The 14,289-nt window shown below is 36.1% G+C and overlaps 2 protein-coding genes across 3 annotated transcripts in view; one reads left to right on the top strand and one right to left on the bottom strand.

Annotated features, from left to right (window-relative positions):
• Window positions 1-1,791: 1,791 nt before the first annotated feature.
• LOC117615642 (probable protein kinase UbiB) lies at window positions 1,792-4,324 on the top strand. 2 transcript variants are annotated; one of them, XM_034344755.1, is made up of 5 exons: window positions 1,792-2,143; window positions 2,480-2,575; window positions 2,715-2,831; window positions 3,115-3,372; window positions 3,957-4,324. In XM_034344755.1, exons 1-5 carry the CDS (start codon window positions 2,138-2,140, stop codon window positions 4,038-4,040), a joined length of 561 nt encoding a protein of 186 aa, XP_034200646.1. In that variant the 5' UTR covers window positions 1,792-2,137; the 3' UTR covers window positions 4,041-4,324. The 2 variants fall into 2 exon arrangements, with proteins under 2 accessions (XP_034200646.1, XP_034200647.1); XM_034344756.1 differs by having other exon boundaries at window positions 1,792-2,162.
• A 336-nt stretch (window positions 4,325-4,660) lies between these two features.
• The window catches only part of LOC117630729 (lysine--tRNA ligase, cytoplasmic-like), a 12,464-nt gene continuing 2,835 nt past the window's right edge, over window positions 4,661-14,289 (bottom strand). The window contains exons 10-25 of the mRNA XM_034363512.1: window positions 10,028-10,100; window positions 9,665-9,733; window positions 9,403-9,568; window positions 9,218-9,311; window positions 8,556-8,645; window positions 8,043-8,148; window positions 7,903-7,962; window positions 7,603-7,728; window positions 7,189-7,477; window positions 7,001-7,097; window positions 6,747-6,906; window positions 6,157-6,300; window positions 5,987-6,055; window positions 5,757-5,900; window positions 5,532-5,643; window positions 4,661-4,737 (exon numbers count right to left, since the gene is read on the bottom strand). Coding sequence (XP_034219403.1) covers window positions 4,661-4,737; window positions 5,532-5,643; window positions 5,757-5,900; window positions 5,987-6,055; window positions 6,157-6,300; window positions 6,747-6,906; window positions 7,001-7,097; window positions 7,189-7,477; window positions 7,603-7,728; window positions 7,903-7,962; window positions 8,043-8,148; window positions 8,556-8,645; window positions 9,218-9,311; window positions 9,403-9,568; window positions 9,665-9,733; window positions 10,028-10,100 — 1,876 coding nt within the window. The remainder of the gene's footprint in view (window positions 4,738-5,531; window positions 5,644-5,756; window positions 5,901-5,986; window positions 6,056-6,156; window positions 6,301-6,746; window positions 6,907-7,000; window positions 7,098-7,188; window positions 7,478-7,602; window positions 7,729-7,902; window positions 7,963-8,042; window positions 8,149-8,555; window positions 8,646-9,217; window positions 9,312-9,402; window positions 9,569-9,664; window positions 9,734-10,027; window positions 10,101-14,289) is intronic.

Raw genomic sequence — 14,289 nt, 5'->3', positions numbered from 1 at the left:
TATGAGATTTCTCTTTACCCATGAATGCTGGAGGGAAACTAGCTGATAAAACTGATTGAGTTGCAGTTTTGTGATTCATTAACATGATTTGCTAGTATGCTACTGAGATATACAGCCCGTGCATTTTCCTTTGCAGTTTCTTAATATCTGGTTTTGAATAGTAAATGGTCTATAAGCATTTTGGAAAGTAATGCAACATGGCCATTGTTCTGCTTACCAATTATTTGGCTAAGTATTTCAAGCTTTTGTGGTGGGAATTTTCCTCCTATTTTCCTGCCAAATTCAGTTTGATAGGTTTGCAAATATTTTTCTTTGTGTTGTTGATAAAATTATTTTACAAATGTGCCAAATTGTGATTTGGGGAAATAAGTAATGTGAGAAACAATATATATTCAAAAGGCTTGTAACCCAAGTGGTTAAGACAAGTTCAAATTTGTTTTCCTCTCAATATATAGACACGGGAAAAAATAACTATATATAATGACTCTTAAAAGACCTCGACCCTCAAGTTCAGATTTGAACAAGTGTCAAAGTCTGTACTTTTACTCTTTGGCCGCTGATTATGGCTTTGAGCCCAATGCTCTGGACCCTGTATGTTCTTTGTTCTTCAGGTGATTTCTTTCTGTAAAGTTACTACTGGATCTTGTTAAGAAATGGTAGGGAGAAAATGAAAATTAGTCTTGGGGTTACAATTTTCTCTTCTTGTTGGCACTTTTAGTTCAAAACTTTGGGATCTTTAGATTTTGGGCTTGAACTTGAGTTGCTAGTTGTGGACCAAATTTGGGTTATGTGATTTGAACTGATTTTGTTATACAACGTCTCTCCTGTTGCCACATCTCATTATCAAAATGATAATGTGAACCAGTTTGTGTAGTGGACTGCTTGTAGAAGTGTTCATGAAACTAGAACTATATGATGCTCAATGGAATAGTGACAAATTTTCCGAGTTAGAATTTAGAAATAGGTGCAGACATGACATGAGTGGTGGTTGTGGTGGTGGAGGTGGAGGTGGAGGTGGAGGTTGAGATGATGGTGGTGGTGGTGGCGGTGGTGGTGGCGGTGGTGGCGGTGGCGGTGTCGGTGGTTGTGGAGGTAGTGAATGTGGTGGTGCAAGTGGTAGAGTTGGATGTGGAAGTGGAGGTAGTGTCATTTTTTTAAATGAATGATGGTATTTTGGGAATTTAAAAAATTCATTAAAGGTTCATCTCTGCTTTTTTTGAAAGCAGCTTTGAAAAGCAACCCAGAGTCTGCTTTTAAAAGTTGCTGTCAAAAGGCCACTTCTTTTAAAATAATTGAGATATTTTATTTTTACCAAACATCTTAAACTGCTTAACTTTAAAGTGAAGCAGGTTTTTGGCCAAAAAAAAGCAATCCCAAGCAATTTTATACTACGAAATTCAACTTTCTTTGATCCAGAAAATGTTGGCGGATCCCTATTTTTTGTTGTTGTATTTATGGTTTTAACCCGTATTATTTGTTATAAATAAAATCCAATTTTTTTATTCTTGCTCAATGAGCTAATAGTTAGAAATCATTAGAATGTGAGGTATTAGAAAGAATTTAAATTTTCATTCTCCAATATCTCTTGTATAAATAAAATAATTGTAGAAATAACTCTAGCCCAATGGGTAAAGTGGTATTTTAGCCCTAAAACCTAAAACGATATGACAAAAATGTATACTCCAAGGGTATAGCCGCATGGCTATACTGTCTAAATAAATTGGTATATTTTAAGAGTATATTAACGCGCAGCTTGCACTCCAGTCACAGCCATTTCGCTTCTCTATCAAAGTCAAGCTTCGATTGGTTTTCTTCTTTTTCGGCAGCTTCGTCCTCCAGGTTCGACATCGAAAAAAGACCCAACCCGCTTAGGAGGCCCGCCCAGCCGCCCAGCCCCCACGTAGCCGCCTAGCGCCCGCCTAGCACCTCCTAGCCGCCTAGCGCCCGCCTAGCCCCACATCGCCGGCTTGTTGCAGATTTTGACGGAGAAAATTCTGATAGCGGAGACAGCAGAGCCATAGAATTGGACCATATTCAGGAGGAAATTGAGGAGGTGTCTGCCGTTCCGAAAGTGAAGGAGAAGAAGAAGAGCAGAAATGCTTTGAGTAAGGGGACGGAAGGTGAAGAGGTCCGAGCTATGCAGGTCTGCTTGCTTTTGAAAGGCGAGTTTTGATTTTTCGGACTCTATCATTCATTTCTTGTGTTTTTTTATTTTATTTTTATGATTTAGTGTTGTCTTTGAATTATAAAATGGTACTTTTAGATTTGGCAAATTGAAAACTGAGCACCATACAATTTATTACAACTTACAAGGGGTATTAACTTTCTCTTTAGTATAGAAAGTTGTTAGCTTTTGTTTCTTTTCTTTTTCTGTAACTGGGTTCGTGTGGTTATTTCCTTTTCTAGTGTTCGCTTCGTTTTTGGATGTAATATTTGTGATTTCGACTTGTTCTAATATAATGTTCCTGTTATTTGACAGGAGGCATTGCAAAAACTAGGATTTTACTCGGGTGAGGAAGACATGGAGTTTTCCAGCTTCTCAAGCGGGACCGAACGTGCTGTCAAGACTTGGCAAGTAAGTTTCAATTATCATTAGATGTTACTATGTATAATGCATGAAGAGTAAAATTTCAGAATCATCAAGTTGAACAAAAATTTCACAACGCAATATATATATATATATGTTAGTCAACTTGTAATATCTTGTTTGACAGGCCTCCTTAGACGCCCCTCAAGATGGCATAGCGACTGCAGAACTTGAACAATTATATACGGTGGCACAAATTGAGGGTATGGATAACAAAGGGAGTACTCTGACTGCTACACAAAAGGTATAGCCTTGTGACGACATACCATTAGCCTTTATTAAGTGGAAGCCGTTGATGTTTTAAGTTTCAGTACCAATATATCATTCCTCACTTGGAACTGAACATAATGGTTTGGTAAGTCATTACTTGCATTCCTCAACAAGTGCAGTGAGAAATTATTGCTTGGAAAAGGCTCTCCAATAGATGGAAGGATGGGTTTATTTATTAGTGAGAGTTCAGAAGTTCAAAAGTTCTGGTCTTCGCTACTTTTCAGTATGTTCTAAGTTATCAGAATTTCTTCTTTTAGGTGGACAACTTTATTCATGCAGACATGCATCCTGGAAATATCCCTGTTCGGCTGGCTCAAAGCAAGTCTTCCCGGAAGCGACTCTTCAAAACAAAGCCTCATGTCATTTTCCTTGACTTAGGCACGACTGCTGAACTCTCTAAAAGTGATAAGAGTGATTTCAAGGCTGTTGCTCTTCGTGATGGGCGTACTGCTGCTGAGTGCACACTCAAACTATCCAAGCAACACAAGTGCCCAGATCCAAAGGCTTTCATTGAGGTAAAATCGTGAGGCAACTTAAATTTATTACCAGAAATGATTGGGATAAGGTTGTATGATTTGATTTTTCAATAGGAACTTGGGAATTCATTAGTAATTTTATATTTGTTTATGAAACTCAACTCTCTTGAACCCTAATTCACCTTCAAAGGTTTTGCCTTGTTAGATTTTCCTTAGCAGTTCTGGAGATCCGTTGCATTTATCTTGTGTGGGTGTTGTTCCTTATTAAATAACTTGCAAGTTTGATATTTGCCCTTTAAATATATATTCCTCCTTTATACTAAGATTACGCAAAGAAAGAATTTCATATTAGAATGCTTTTCAATCCAACTTCCCCTGGTAATACTTTCTTGTCTCAAAGCATGAATTTTGTCAAGCACAATTGAAATATGTGATGTATGTGTAGTATTCACTCCTTTTTTTGGTTTATTCATCACTGTGTGTGTGGTTGTAGACAAATGCAGTTCCTCAATGATATTATGAACTCGGGAAGCTTCTGCTACAAGTTTTCGTCCTAAATCTACATTATGTATTTGATTTTAGTCTATATTTGGCCATAGTTTCTAATCTTCTTCTTTTTACAGCAAGTCGAGGAGGCATTTGCTTACTGGGGTACTCCAGAAGGTGATCTGGTCCATCCTGCTGAGTATATGCAGCAGTTACTCTAGAAAGTTAGGCGTCATAGAGTCAATGTCTGTGCTTTCATGGTAACCACTTGGGCTCTTGAGGTAATTTCCTTTTCCTTTATCTACTGCAGCTGAAGCATGCAAATTCTCTTATGAATTTCTGTAATCTTTGCAGATTTAAATTAATTGTCTCAGAAAAACGAATATGATCGTTTTTTGTATTATAATAGGTTTACCATGAGTAGCCGAAATAGACAATAACTGATCTTACACAAATCTGAGAGGCAATTTGCTCCAATTTATATTATCATTGGTGTGGTCATCAATAACTGATCTTATACAATTATGTTTTGGAGGGATGGCTGCGGAAACTTGATCCCGGGTACTATCTGCAGCATTTTGTTAGAAATAGTTTTGGGAAACTAATATGAACTTCATGGATGAAGAATCATCCCAATGAATAACCTGACTCTGATACCATGAAAGTGCAGGTAGAAATTTGAGTAATATCATCCCAATGAATAACTCAAAAAAGCGCTCACATGAATAACATGATTCTGATACCATCCCAATGAATATCTCAAAAGACTGCTCACATGAATAACATGACTTTGATACCATATTAGAAAGTGAGCTTTCAACTCGAAACCAATTGGCAATGACTACTCAAGATCATTTAAACTATGGCAAGGCTTTAATTCCCCGATGTGGGATTCTCTCTCAGCAAGAAGCAAGAAGTCTGCCAGCACACTTGAAAAGAACAATCAGAAGTGCTTCTCAATTGCGGGCATTTGATATTTTTGTAAACATAATTCAATTGTATTCTCAATGTTATGTAACAATCAGAGTACTTTCCTCCCGTATACTCTGAAGAACTTGATGGTTTTGATTAATCTGAACAAAGTTGATGATCTGGCAATCTCTTTTGAGATATTCAAAGTATTTTGACATTTTTGTTCCCAATTGCTTTTCGAGCAAATTGGTAACACAAGAGAGCAACTTTAAGAACGTTGCTAGTTCAGGTAGTAAATGAATTTCCAGCTCAAGACTTTCCCTAGAAGTCTTTTTTTTTTTTTTTTTTTTAGCTAACTACAAATCACCCCCTAGATGTTTGGAGTCATTCTCAATATGGGCTGGGGTTTCAATTTCATCAAATTACACCCCTAATATTTTTAAACCTGTACAATTTAATTCTTCCGTTAAATTGACCATGTGGTCAATCGCTAACTGCTGACGTGGCCACTAGTCAGTCAGTTGGTGGGTTGAGTCCGACAGTAAGTAACAATGGAAAAGGACAACAAAATTCAGAAACCAAGCATATCATACACGAGACCGAAGTGCATTTTTTTAGAAACCAGGCATATCATGCATGTAAACATACTCGTACAATTTTCAGACTTATTCTTAAAAAATAAATTACAATACAAATTTCACTGTCTTAACTTGAAAAAGAAAATTCTTAACGATTTATTTCATATATACAAAGGAAACATAACATTATGAAACTCGTCATCAAACAGCAACAGAATTCACGGGACACCAGAAGATTTTTAAAATTATGCCAGAAAGGTCTTCCAACATCAGAATTAGCACCTTTAGCAGAAGGCTCAGCATGTGGTTTCATAGCCGGGAAGAGAAGAACTTCCTATCCAACCACAAACAATAGACAGTGAGAAACCATTAAAGGTGACATCTCACACATGACCACAAACACAAGATTATTGAAGGGGAGAGGGAGGAGGGATGGAGGGCACAAACCTTGATATTCTGTGAATCAGTTAACAACATACAGAGCCGGTCGATGCCCAAACCCCAACCGCCAGTTGGAGGTAAACCATACTCAAGAGCTCTACAAAATGTTTCATCCAAAGGCATTGCTTCATTGTCACCTGATTGTCGATCCTGAAACTCGAACCACAAATCATAAGAAAAAAAAAAAAACCAAACAATTTATAACAAGATACCAAAACTAAACAGTGAAGTCATACCTTGAGTTGATCAGCAAATCGTTGGCGTTGTACCACAGGATCATTCAATTCAGTGTATGCATTGGCGAGCTGCCCAGCAAAAAAACATTTGGTAACAAGCACAACGCAACAAACCAAAAGATGCCAAATAATTAAATAATTCAAACAAGTCTTCAAGTTGGTAAACATACCTCGTGCTTGTTGATAAACAATTCAAAACGTTCAGTCAAGCCCTTTTTTGATCTATGCCACTTTGCTAAAGGACTCATTATCTCGGGATGGTTAATGATAAATGTAGGATTTACACAAGTCTCTTCCAGAAAGTGCCCCACAAGCTGCACTGATAGAAAATGTCATCAACACAAGAAAAGCATGACATTGCATTACCACATTAAAATGCTATTCCCTGCCACCCAACAGCAACTATAGCAGAACTGGAATTTTATTATAACCAGATATGTTTGGCATTTGTGAGAACCATTTGAATCAAGTAATGGAAATGGAATGATTCAAATGGTTCTTAATGGTTTACATGAAGTTTTCATATATATACACTGGCATAGAGAATCTCAAAGTTATGTGGAATTTTTTTTTGGGATGAGAATATGCCATCATAATTCTCACTCTATTGAAACTCCGATGAGTGTATTCAATGTCATTGCACCTATGAAAAATACCATTAGCTCCTCAAAAGACTCTAGTTCAAATTGGATAAAATATCCTGATTCATGTACTGGATTTAGAAGAATATTTTGGAAAGGGGAAAAAGAAAAAGGTTTACCTTGTCCAACAAACGAGTTGTTGTTTCAGGAGGAGAACATTTGATATCAAACTTCTTGCATGCCTCCTTAAGATATTTGTTAGCTTCATCACTAGAGAGATCTGCTGGATTTATGTTGAGATCTGCGATCTTATTTAATTCATCAACCATGTCGATCCTCCTGCAACACAGTACCAGTTAAAACCATCAGATAAGTTGTTTCAAATCTGTTTCAGTTATAACATGCATGACCAATAATGAATTAGTTTACATACCTGAAAGGAGGAGTGAAGTCAATCTCAATTGGATCCTTATCGAGCCCATTCGAGTGATACTTGATTTTGTATCCACCAGTGAGTTCCTTGACCATCTCTATTTTAGATTTAATATTATATCAGCAAAGAAATCCAAGTAGTTTTAAAGACATGGAGAAGTGCAAAAGAAGCATATGTTTGAGCCATACCACTCAACATTTCCTCGGTCAGGGTCATCAAGTCATTGTAGTCTGCATAAGCCATGTAGAATTCACAGCCAGTGAACTCAGGATTATGAGTCAAATCAATACCCTCATTTCTAAATTGTTTTCCAATCTCATAAACACCAGTACGAGACAGGTCACCAACAATTAACTGCTTGAGATATAGTTCAGGTGCAATGCGCATGAAAAGCTTCATGTCAAGTTCATTGTGATAAGTCACAAAAGGGCGGGCAGCCGCTCCACCAGCAATCATATTCATCATCGGAGTTTCAACCTGAGGGTGGGAGAAAATAGAAGAACCAAATGACAAAGATAGAAAAGACACAAAATGTAAGGCACCATCAACAAATGGCCATGAAAACGCAATGGATACAGAAAGCAAGCTGATGAAAGACTAACCTCCACAAAATCACGCTTGTCCAGGAACCTTCTAACATATTGAATGATCTTAGATCTGGTCTTGAATATTTGTCGAACCTCAGTGTTCAACATTAAATCCAGATAACGTTGACGATAACGAGTTTCCTAGCAAGAAATACAATTAAGTTAACACGTAAAATAATGGAAAACGAGAACAGTATAAAAATTTGAAAACTAAGGGAATAACGTAGTATGACTACTTAATCAAAACCCAGAAATGTCACAGATACTGCAAAAAAAAAAAAAAAAAGGTGTAAAAGTTTCTTCATCAATCAATACCTGGTCTTTTAAAATATAAGTTTCAGGATCCCTTGGGCTTCCTGGGACCCATCCATCAGTCTTCTGCAGAAGTTTATGTAATGGAGTCAAAATAGGAGCAGAGGCAGTATTAAAGCAGTAAAAATACAAACATTGCTCACCTTCGCATTAGCATTATCAGAAGCAGGACCAGCTTTATGCCTTGGCATCATATGAAGACAATGTGATAAGACTATAAATGATCTTGGGAAAATGCTCAGCTCCCCCCTCTTCGTCTTCCCTAAGAGAAAGAAAGAAAGAAACAAAACAGAAAATTGTGTAATCCAGACAAAATGAACAGTTCATAGTCCCGAAACATACAAAATCCAGCAGAAAATTATGTCACAAGTCAATGTGGAGGAAATGAATTTGTTCCTATAGTGCTTAGTAAGTGAAACACATAAAACTATAATCTGGATTACACCAACAGCTATTACAAAAACACTTGTGCTTAGTAAGTGCTTATTCTACTGGATCATATAATTCGAAAGCAAATTATTGTAAATAACAAGTAAAAGGTATATCAGCAGCTATTACAAAAACACTTGTGCTTAGTAAGTGCTTATTCTACTGGCATATAATTCGAAAGCAAATTATTGTAAATAACAAGTAAAAGGTATATCAACAGCTATTACAAACCTGGGAACCCAGTCACTCCAACAATATCACCACGCTTAACACTAGAATGGAACTTAGAAAATTCAGATTCATCCAACTCCGATTTGCTGCATGACAAAATGAAGTCAAACACACATAAGGAGAAGCAAAATAGTATACATTTATCTAAGAAGGGGTGAATCCAGAATATTCCATGGGAGTGAGCATCCAACGACACTTAAATACAATAATTAGCTTTCCACTTTCTACAAGACCCACTTCATGCCATCATCTGATCAAGGTATTTTTATTTCATAGGATTGGAAAATTAGATGGAAGATGAGAAAAGATGAAAAGAATCAGTTGATCTTATTTACACGTAAAAATAGTATTTGATGACTAGCAACTTCAGAGCAAAATCAAACTTAAACCAACTGCTATATAAGTTTCATATAAGTTTCACCAAAGAAACTTTATAGACTTGGGCATGCTCTGTGTGTGTGCCTGCACATATATACTAAATACAACTAAAATCTTCAAGCAATTTTTAAACCCTAAAAAAAGATGATATAAGAATTGTTTCAGATAATAACAAATGCAAAGATGGAAAATGTAGTTCATTACATTGTTCTAAAGGATTACTACTACATTAAGATATAAATTACCAGAAAAAGAAGTGGGGTTGGCCACGAATTTATACCTTAAATCAGCCATGACTTGAACCTTTTCACCGCCACCATGTAAATCATAAAAGAAAAGCTTAGAGCCGGAGGACCTTTTGCTCATGATTCGCCCTTGCATAGGAGTAAAATTATTCACATCAACAAAGAGAATGAAAGTGATATATGATACCCTAAATAAATATAAACCCATAAGTTTGAATACCAGCTAGCGATACATTGATCTCCTCCTGATGCTCCCCATTGTTTAAGCCGTCATACTTTTCTACATATTCAAGCAGAGTCATTGAAACAAAGAATTTGTGAGGATATGGATTTTTATTATCTGCCTTCTGTGTAGCAAGATGCTTCAGCCTGTTTTCAAAGTATTGCTGCAACATGATAAAAAACAAAAGAAGAAAAACGGATGAGGCTCGGGTCATAAATGAGTGAGAACAAAATCTACACAGAAAATAATTAATGTATACCGTTGGATCCATTTCTTCATCTTCAGTAGCTATATTTTTCTTAACCTGCGAGCTTGCTGTGGCGGCAGCCTGTAAGATAAGATCAGACTTCATAATCAACTACGGTGAGCTTCTTTGTGTACAGTAAGACATTACACATAATCCTTCTTTGTGTATCCAGAGTTCAAATGACTATTTAGTATGAATTCACTTTCATGGTTGTTGAAATATTAATTTTATGCCTTCAAATCACCAAAAAATTTATACAAAAGATTACTGGGAAACCAATACTTATATATAATTAAGCACGCCACAATTATTTCCACCCTTTTCAAAAGACCAAACGGAGAAAAAGAAATAAAAGCATGCTAAGATATTGGGTACCTGCTTTGCCTTCTCCTCTTTTCGCCGCCTCTCCTCTTCCTTCTGCTTGTTCTTCAGCTCCTTCTTGCGTGCACTGTAAGCATTCCACAAGATTCAAAACAATCAAAAACAAAAACCCATATGGATTAAAAATAAAAGAAAACGCGTCATGGACAGAAATTAACATATTTTTACGTTCATTATTGTTTGGAACCCAAGCAAAATGCCTAAAATCCCTCAATTCAAACACAATCCCTTTCTCAGGGACCAAACAGGGTTCTAAGAAGCACGTACTTTTTGCTCATAGTTCCTTCCGATTCCATTGTCAAATCTGAGACCTCTTTCGTTGTTTCGTCAACAGGGCCTCCCATTGCAGCGACTCCTTATGTGAAGGGAGAGCAAGAGGGTTTGTGGGTTTTTGTGTGTGTAGTAGCTAGGGTTTGGCGTTTGACTATTACGTGGGTCGTAGAAATAAGCTGGGTAATCTATAGCAAGCTAAAACCTGGATACACTAGGATAATATAGAGCTTTTTTTTTTTTTTCTTTTTTTTTCGCGAAAGGGATAATATAGAGTTATTTACCCAAACATCCCTAAAATCTTAAATTATTTTCATAAAACCCCTTTTTAAAAAAAATTCCTTAAAAAATTGTTGATTTCATAAAAGAAAATATAAAATGACAAATCTGCCCTTAAATTTGTAACTATAAAATAAATAAATAACATAACTAAAAACTGAACCCACCAGAACACACTCCCCCTCTACCCTCTCGACAAACACCCACCCGCTCAGAGGTGGGGATTGGGAGTCGATTGGTGGGGTTGGATCAGAGATATCAGGGGTGGCGATTGAGAGTTGTGGCTGGGGTTGGATCCGAGATATCAGGGGTGGCGATTGAAATTCGATGGGTGAGATATTAGTTTGGGGACATTGTTCCTAAAACTAAGGTGCCAAGAAATCAAGGTGGGCTTTTGGGCGGTGGGTGGGACTTTAGGTGGATGAGGGCTGTGGGATTGTGGGTTAGGGAGGGGATGTGTGGATGTTGTTCAGGGAAGGGGGGTTTGGGCCACAGAGAGAGAGAGAGAGAGAGAGAGAGAGAGAGAGAGAGAAGGGCCATGGCCGGCAACCATGGCCGCGGGTTAGGGAGGGGGTGTGAGTGAGGTGTTTGTCGAGGGGAGCAGTACGGTGCTGGTGGGTTCACAAAAAACAAATTCCGTTATGAATTTAAGGGCAGATTTGTCATTTTGATATTTTCTTTTTATTAAAGGAATTTTAAGAAAAATGAGTTTTGTGAATTGGTAATTTTTAAAACTTCAAGGAGTTTTGTGAAAATGTCAAAAAATTTAGGGTGTGTTGGTGTAAATAGCCCTCCAATAAACTAGAAAATTTTAAATCAAATTCTACTAAAATCTAGAAACTAGAGAACTTAGTAAACTAACAACAAATAAGGAAATGTGCTAAAGTGTTTTTCCTTTCCCCTTTTCACAACGAAAGGGGCTGGCCTTTCTGTTTCTTACTTTTTTTTCATACTTTTTTTTGTTCAAGTATTTTTATTTTCTCCTTTTCACAACAAGATAGTAGTGGTGCTGGCCTTTCTGTTTCATGTGACTGAATTTAAGGTGGTAAGACATTTTAAGTTGCAATCCTTATTTTATTAATTAAGAAAAATTATTTAATTAGTATGTGTTTGAATGGAAAACGGCACTAACAAATGCATATATTAAAGTCAACTGGGAAAAAACCATTTTTATGCCAAGTGTACAAACTAATTTCAATCTCAAATGGGTTCCCACCACCGCGGTGGTCACTTCCCCATGGCAGCACAGTTTGAACCTCAGAGTCGAACTCCAATATAACAAAAAATAAAATAAACTAATTTCAGTCCCTACTAAACATTTCACATAATAGTCAGTCAATAAGAAAATGACCAACCAAACAGGGGGTCTTAGGCACGTACTCTTTGCTCATAGTTCCTTCCGTTTTCATTGTCAAATTTGAGACCGCTTCCGTTGTATTATCAACAGTGCTTGCCATCGCAGTGACGCGGTATGTGATAATGTGAGGTAGAGGAAGAATAGGCTTTCTGGGGTGGTTTTTTTGTGCCACAGTGCAGCAAGGTTTGGCATATATATAGGAATGTGATAATGTGACGTAGGAATTCTTCATTCCTTGCTAACCAAGAAAGTCTAGAATTAGGAATTCTTTATTCATTTTTTTAATGCGGGAATTCTTTCGTTCATTTTTTTTTTCAAATGCGTGAATTCTTCATTCCTTGCTAACCAAGCAAGCAGAAAGTAGTCCGTCGTCTAAGGTTGTCTTTTTTCTGTATAAAAAAAGAAAATCAAACATGTGTCTTTTTTTCAGTTTAAAGAAAGGAAAAAAAGGGACCCTCCTCCACATACGGTTTTACTTCGACCCATCCATGTCAATTTCTGTATCTAAATACTTTTATTTTTCACACATATATATATATATATATATATTTTTTTTTCTCCATTTACGGACGTCCGTATTCTTTCTACTGTCTGGACTACTTGTTTTTTTGCCTTCTTTGTGCTAATAAATCAACCCAAACACTTTAATCACTTTTCTTGGTAAAGGTAGATAGAAACCATGCCCTGCCAATACTTAAAAGTCGATTGGGCTTTTCCTTCATTGGTGGACCGTAGAGAGAATTTGAAGGCTGTTATGTGTGCTTTAGTGCCTTTTTTTATTTTTTTATTTTTTTTTTAATGATAAAGAAGAGAGATGCATAAACAAAATGGAAATGGTTTCCTTTCCATTGAATGAATTCATTCATTCCTATCATGTGAAAAAACAAAACGAGTCCGGATATTAAGCAGTTCTGGACGTCTGCACTAGAGAATAGTCCTATATATATATATGTATATATATTCCAAAGTTAGAAAGGAGTGAAGGAAAAACTCACAAACATACAGGTACCATTACCATAGGGTGGGGATTTGAACCCAGAACCACTTGGGAGAACACCATTGATATTTTTCACATATTTCTCAATTACACCAAAGTGCATTTTTCAGAAACCACACATATTATCATACATGTAACATATTCATACAATTTTCAGACTTATTCTTAAAAAATAAATGAAGATTAAAATACAATTTAAATTTCACTGTCCTAAATAAGTAATCATATGTAAGGCACCATCAACAAAAGGCCATGAAAACGCAATGGATACATAAAGCAAGCTGATGAACTAACCTCCAAGAAGTCAAGGTTGTTCAGGAAACTTCTAACATATTGATAGCATGTTTACTAATCCATAATTGGATTATGAGGAATTGAATTAAGGATTAGTTGGATTGAGGAGAATTAGATTCCATATTCCTATTGAAGTTGTTTACTAAACCATATACGAATTGAGGAAAGTTAGATTCTGGATTCCTATTGAAGTTATTTACTAAACCATATGGAATTGGGGTATGAGTGGTACTAATTACTAAAATGCCCTCGTTGTTGAGTTAAAGTAAATGGCAAATTTTGAATTTTAAAAATTGTGTGAGGATATAATGGGTAAAAAAGATAAATTCCAAATTGGTTAGTTCTCCATGAATTAGAATACCACCTTCCACCTAAGAATTGAATTCTTCCAAAATCACAAATTCAATTCTTAATTTTGTGTGGGCCCCACTTACTTTTTAGTTCCTTGATGCGAAGTAAACACATGAATCATCCATATGTGGAATTCAATTCTTGATTTGTAAACACACCATGAATAATTGAAGTCGAACCTCGGTAGTCAATATTAAATCCAGATAAAGTTATGATAACGAGTTTCCTAGCGAGAAATACAATTAAGTTTACACGTAAAATAATGGAAAACGAGAACAGCATAAAAATGTGAAAACTTAATACGAAATAACATAGTATGATCTGAGTGATTTTATGGTAAAGCAAATGATAAGTGATTCTCACCATGTAATTACTTATAATCACTTAAAGTGATTATACAGAGAAACACGTGAGAGATCGTCTCCCCATAATGGTGCGTTTGGATGAAGGAATTCTAATTTTCTTAGAATCTGTAAATGACAGAATTTGTAATTACAACATTTAAAATTACGTCAATTCCAAATTTCAAGGTATGGATATCTTGTATATAGAATTTAGGAAATGATGGAAATTACAATTTACATTGTTTGGATAATCATAGAAAGAATTTTAAAACTAAAACTCGCACAACTGTTAGAAGTGAGAAGTGATCAACTTGACATTAGCTTTCATGCAAACTCGTTTCTTTTGTATTCTTTCAACAATTTA

This window comes from Prunus dulcis, chromosome 1 (assembly GCF_902201215.1).
Source record: "Prunus dulcis chromosome 1, ALMONDv2, whole genome shotgun sequence".
Lineage (NCBI taxonomy): Eukaryota > Viridiplantae > Streptophyta > Magnoliopsida > Rosales > Rosaceae > Prunus > Prunus dulcis.
This window is presented reverse-complemented; position numbering and strand designations above follow the sequence as displayed.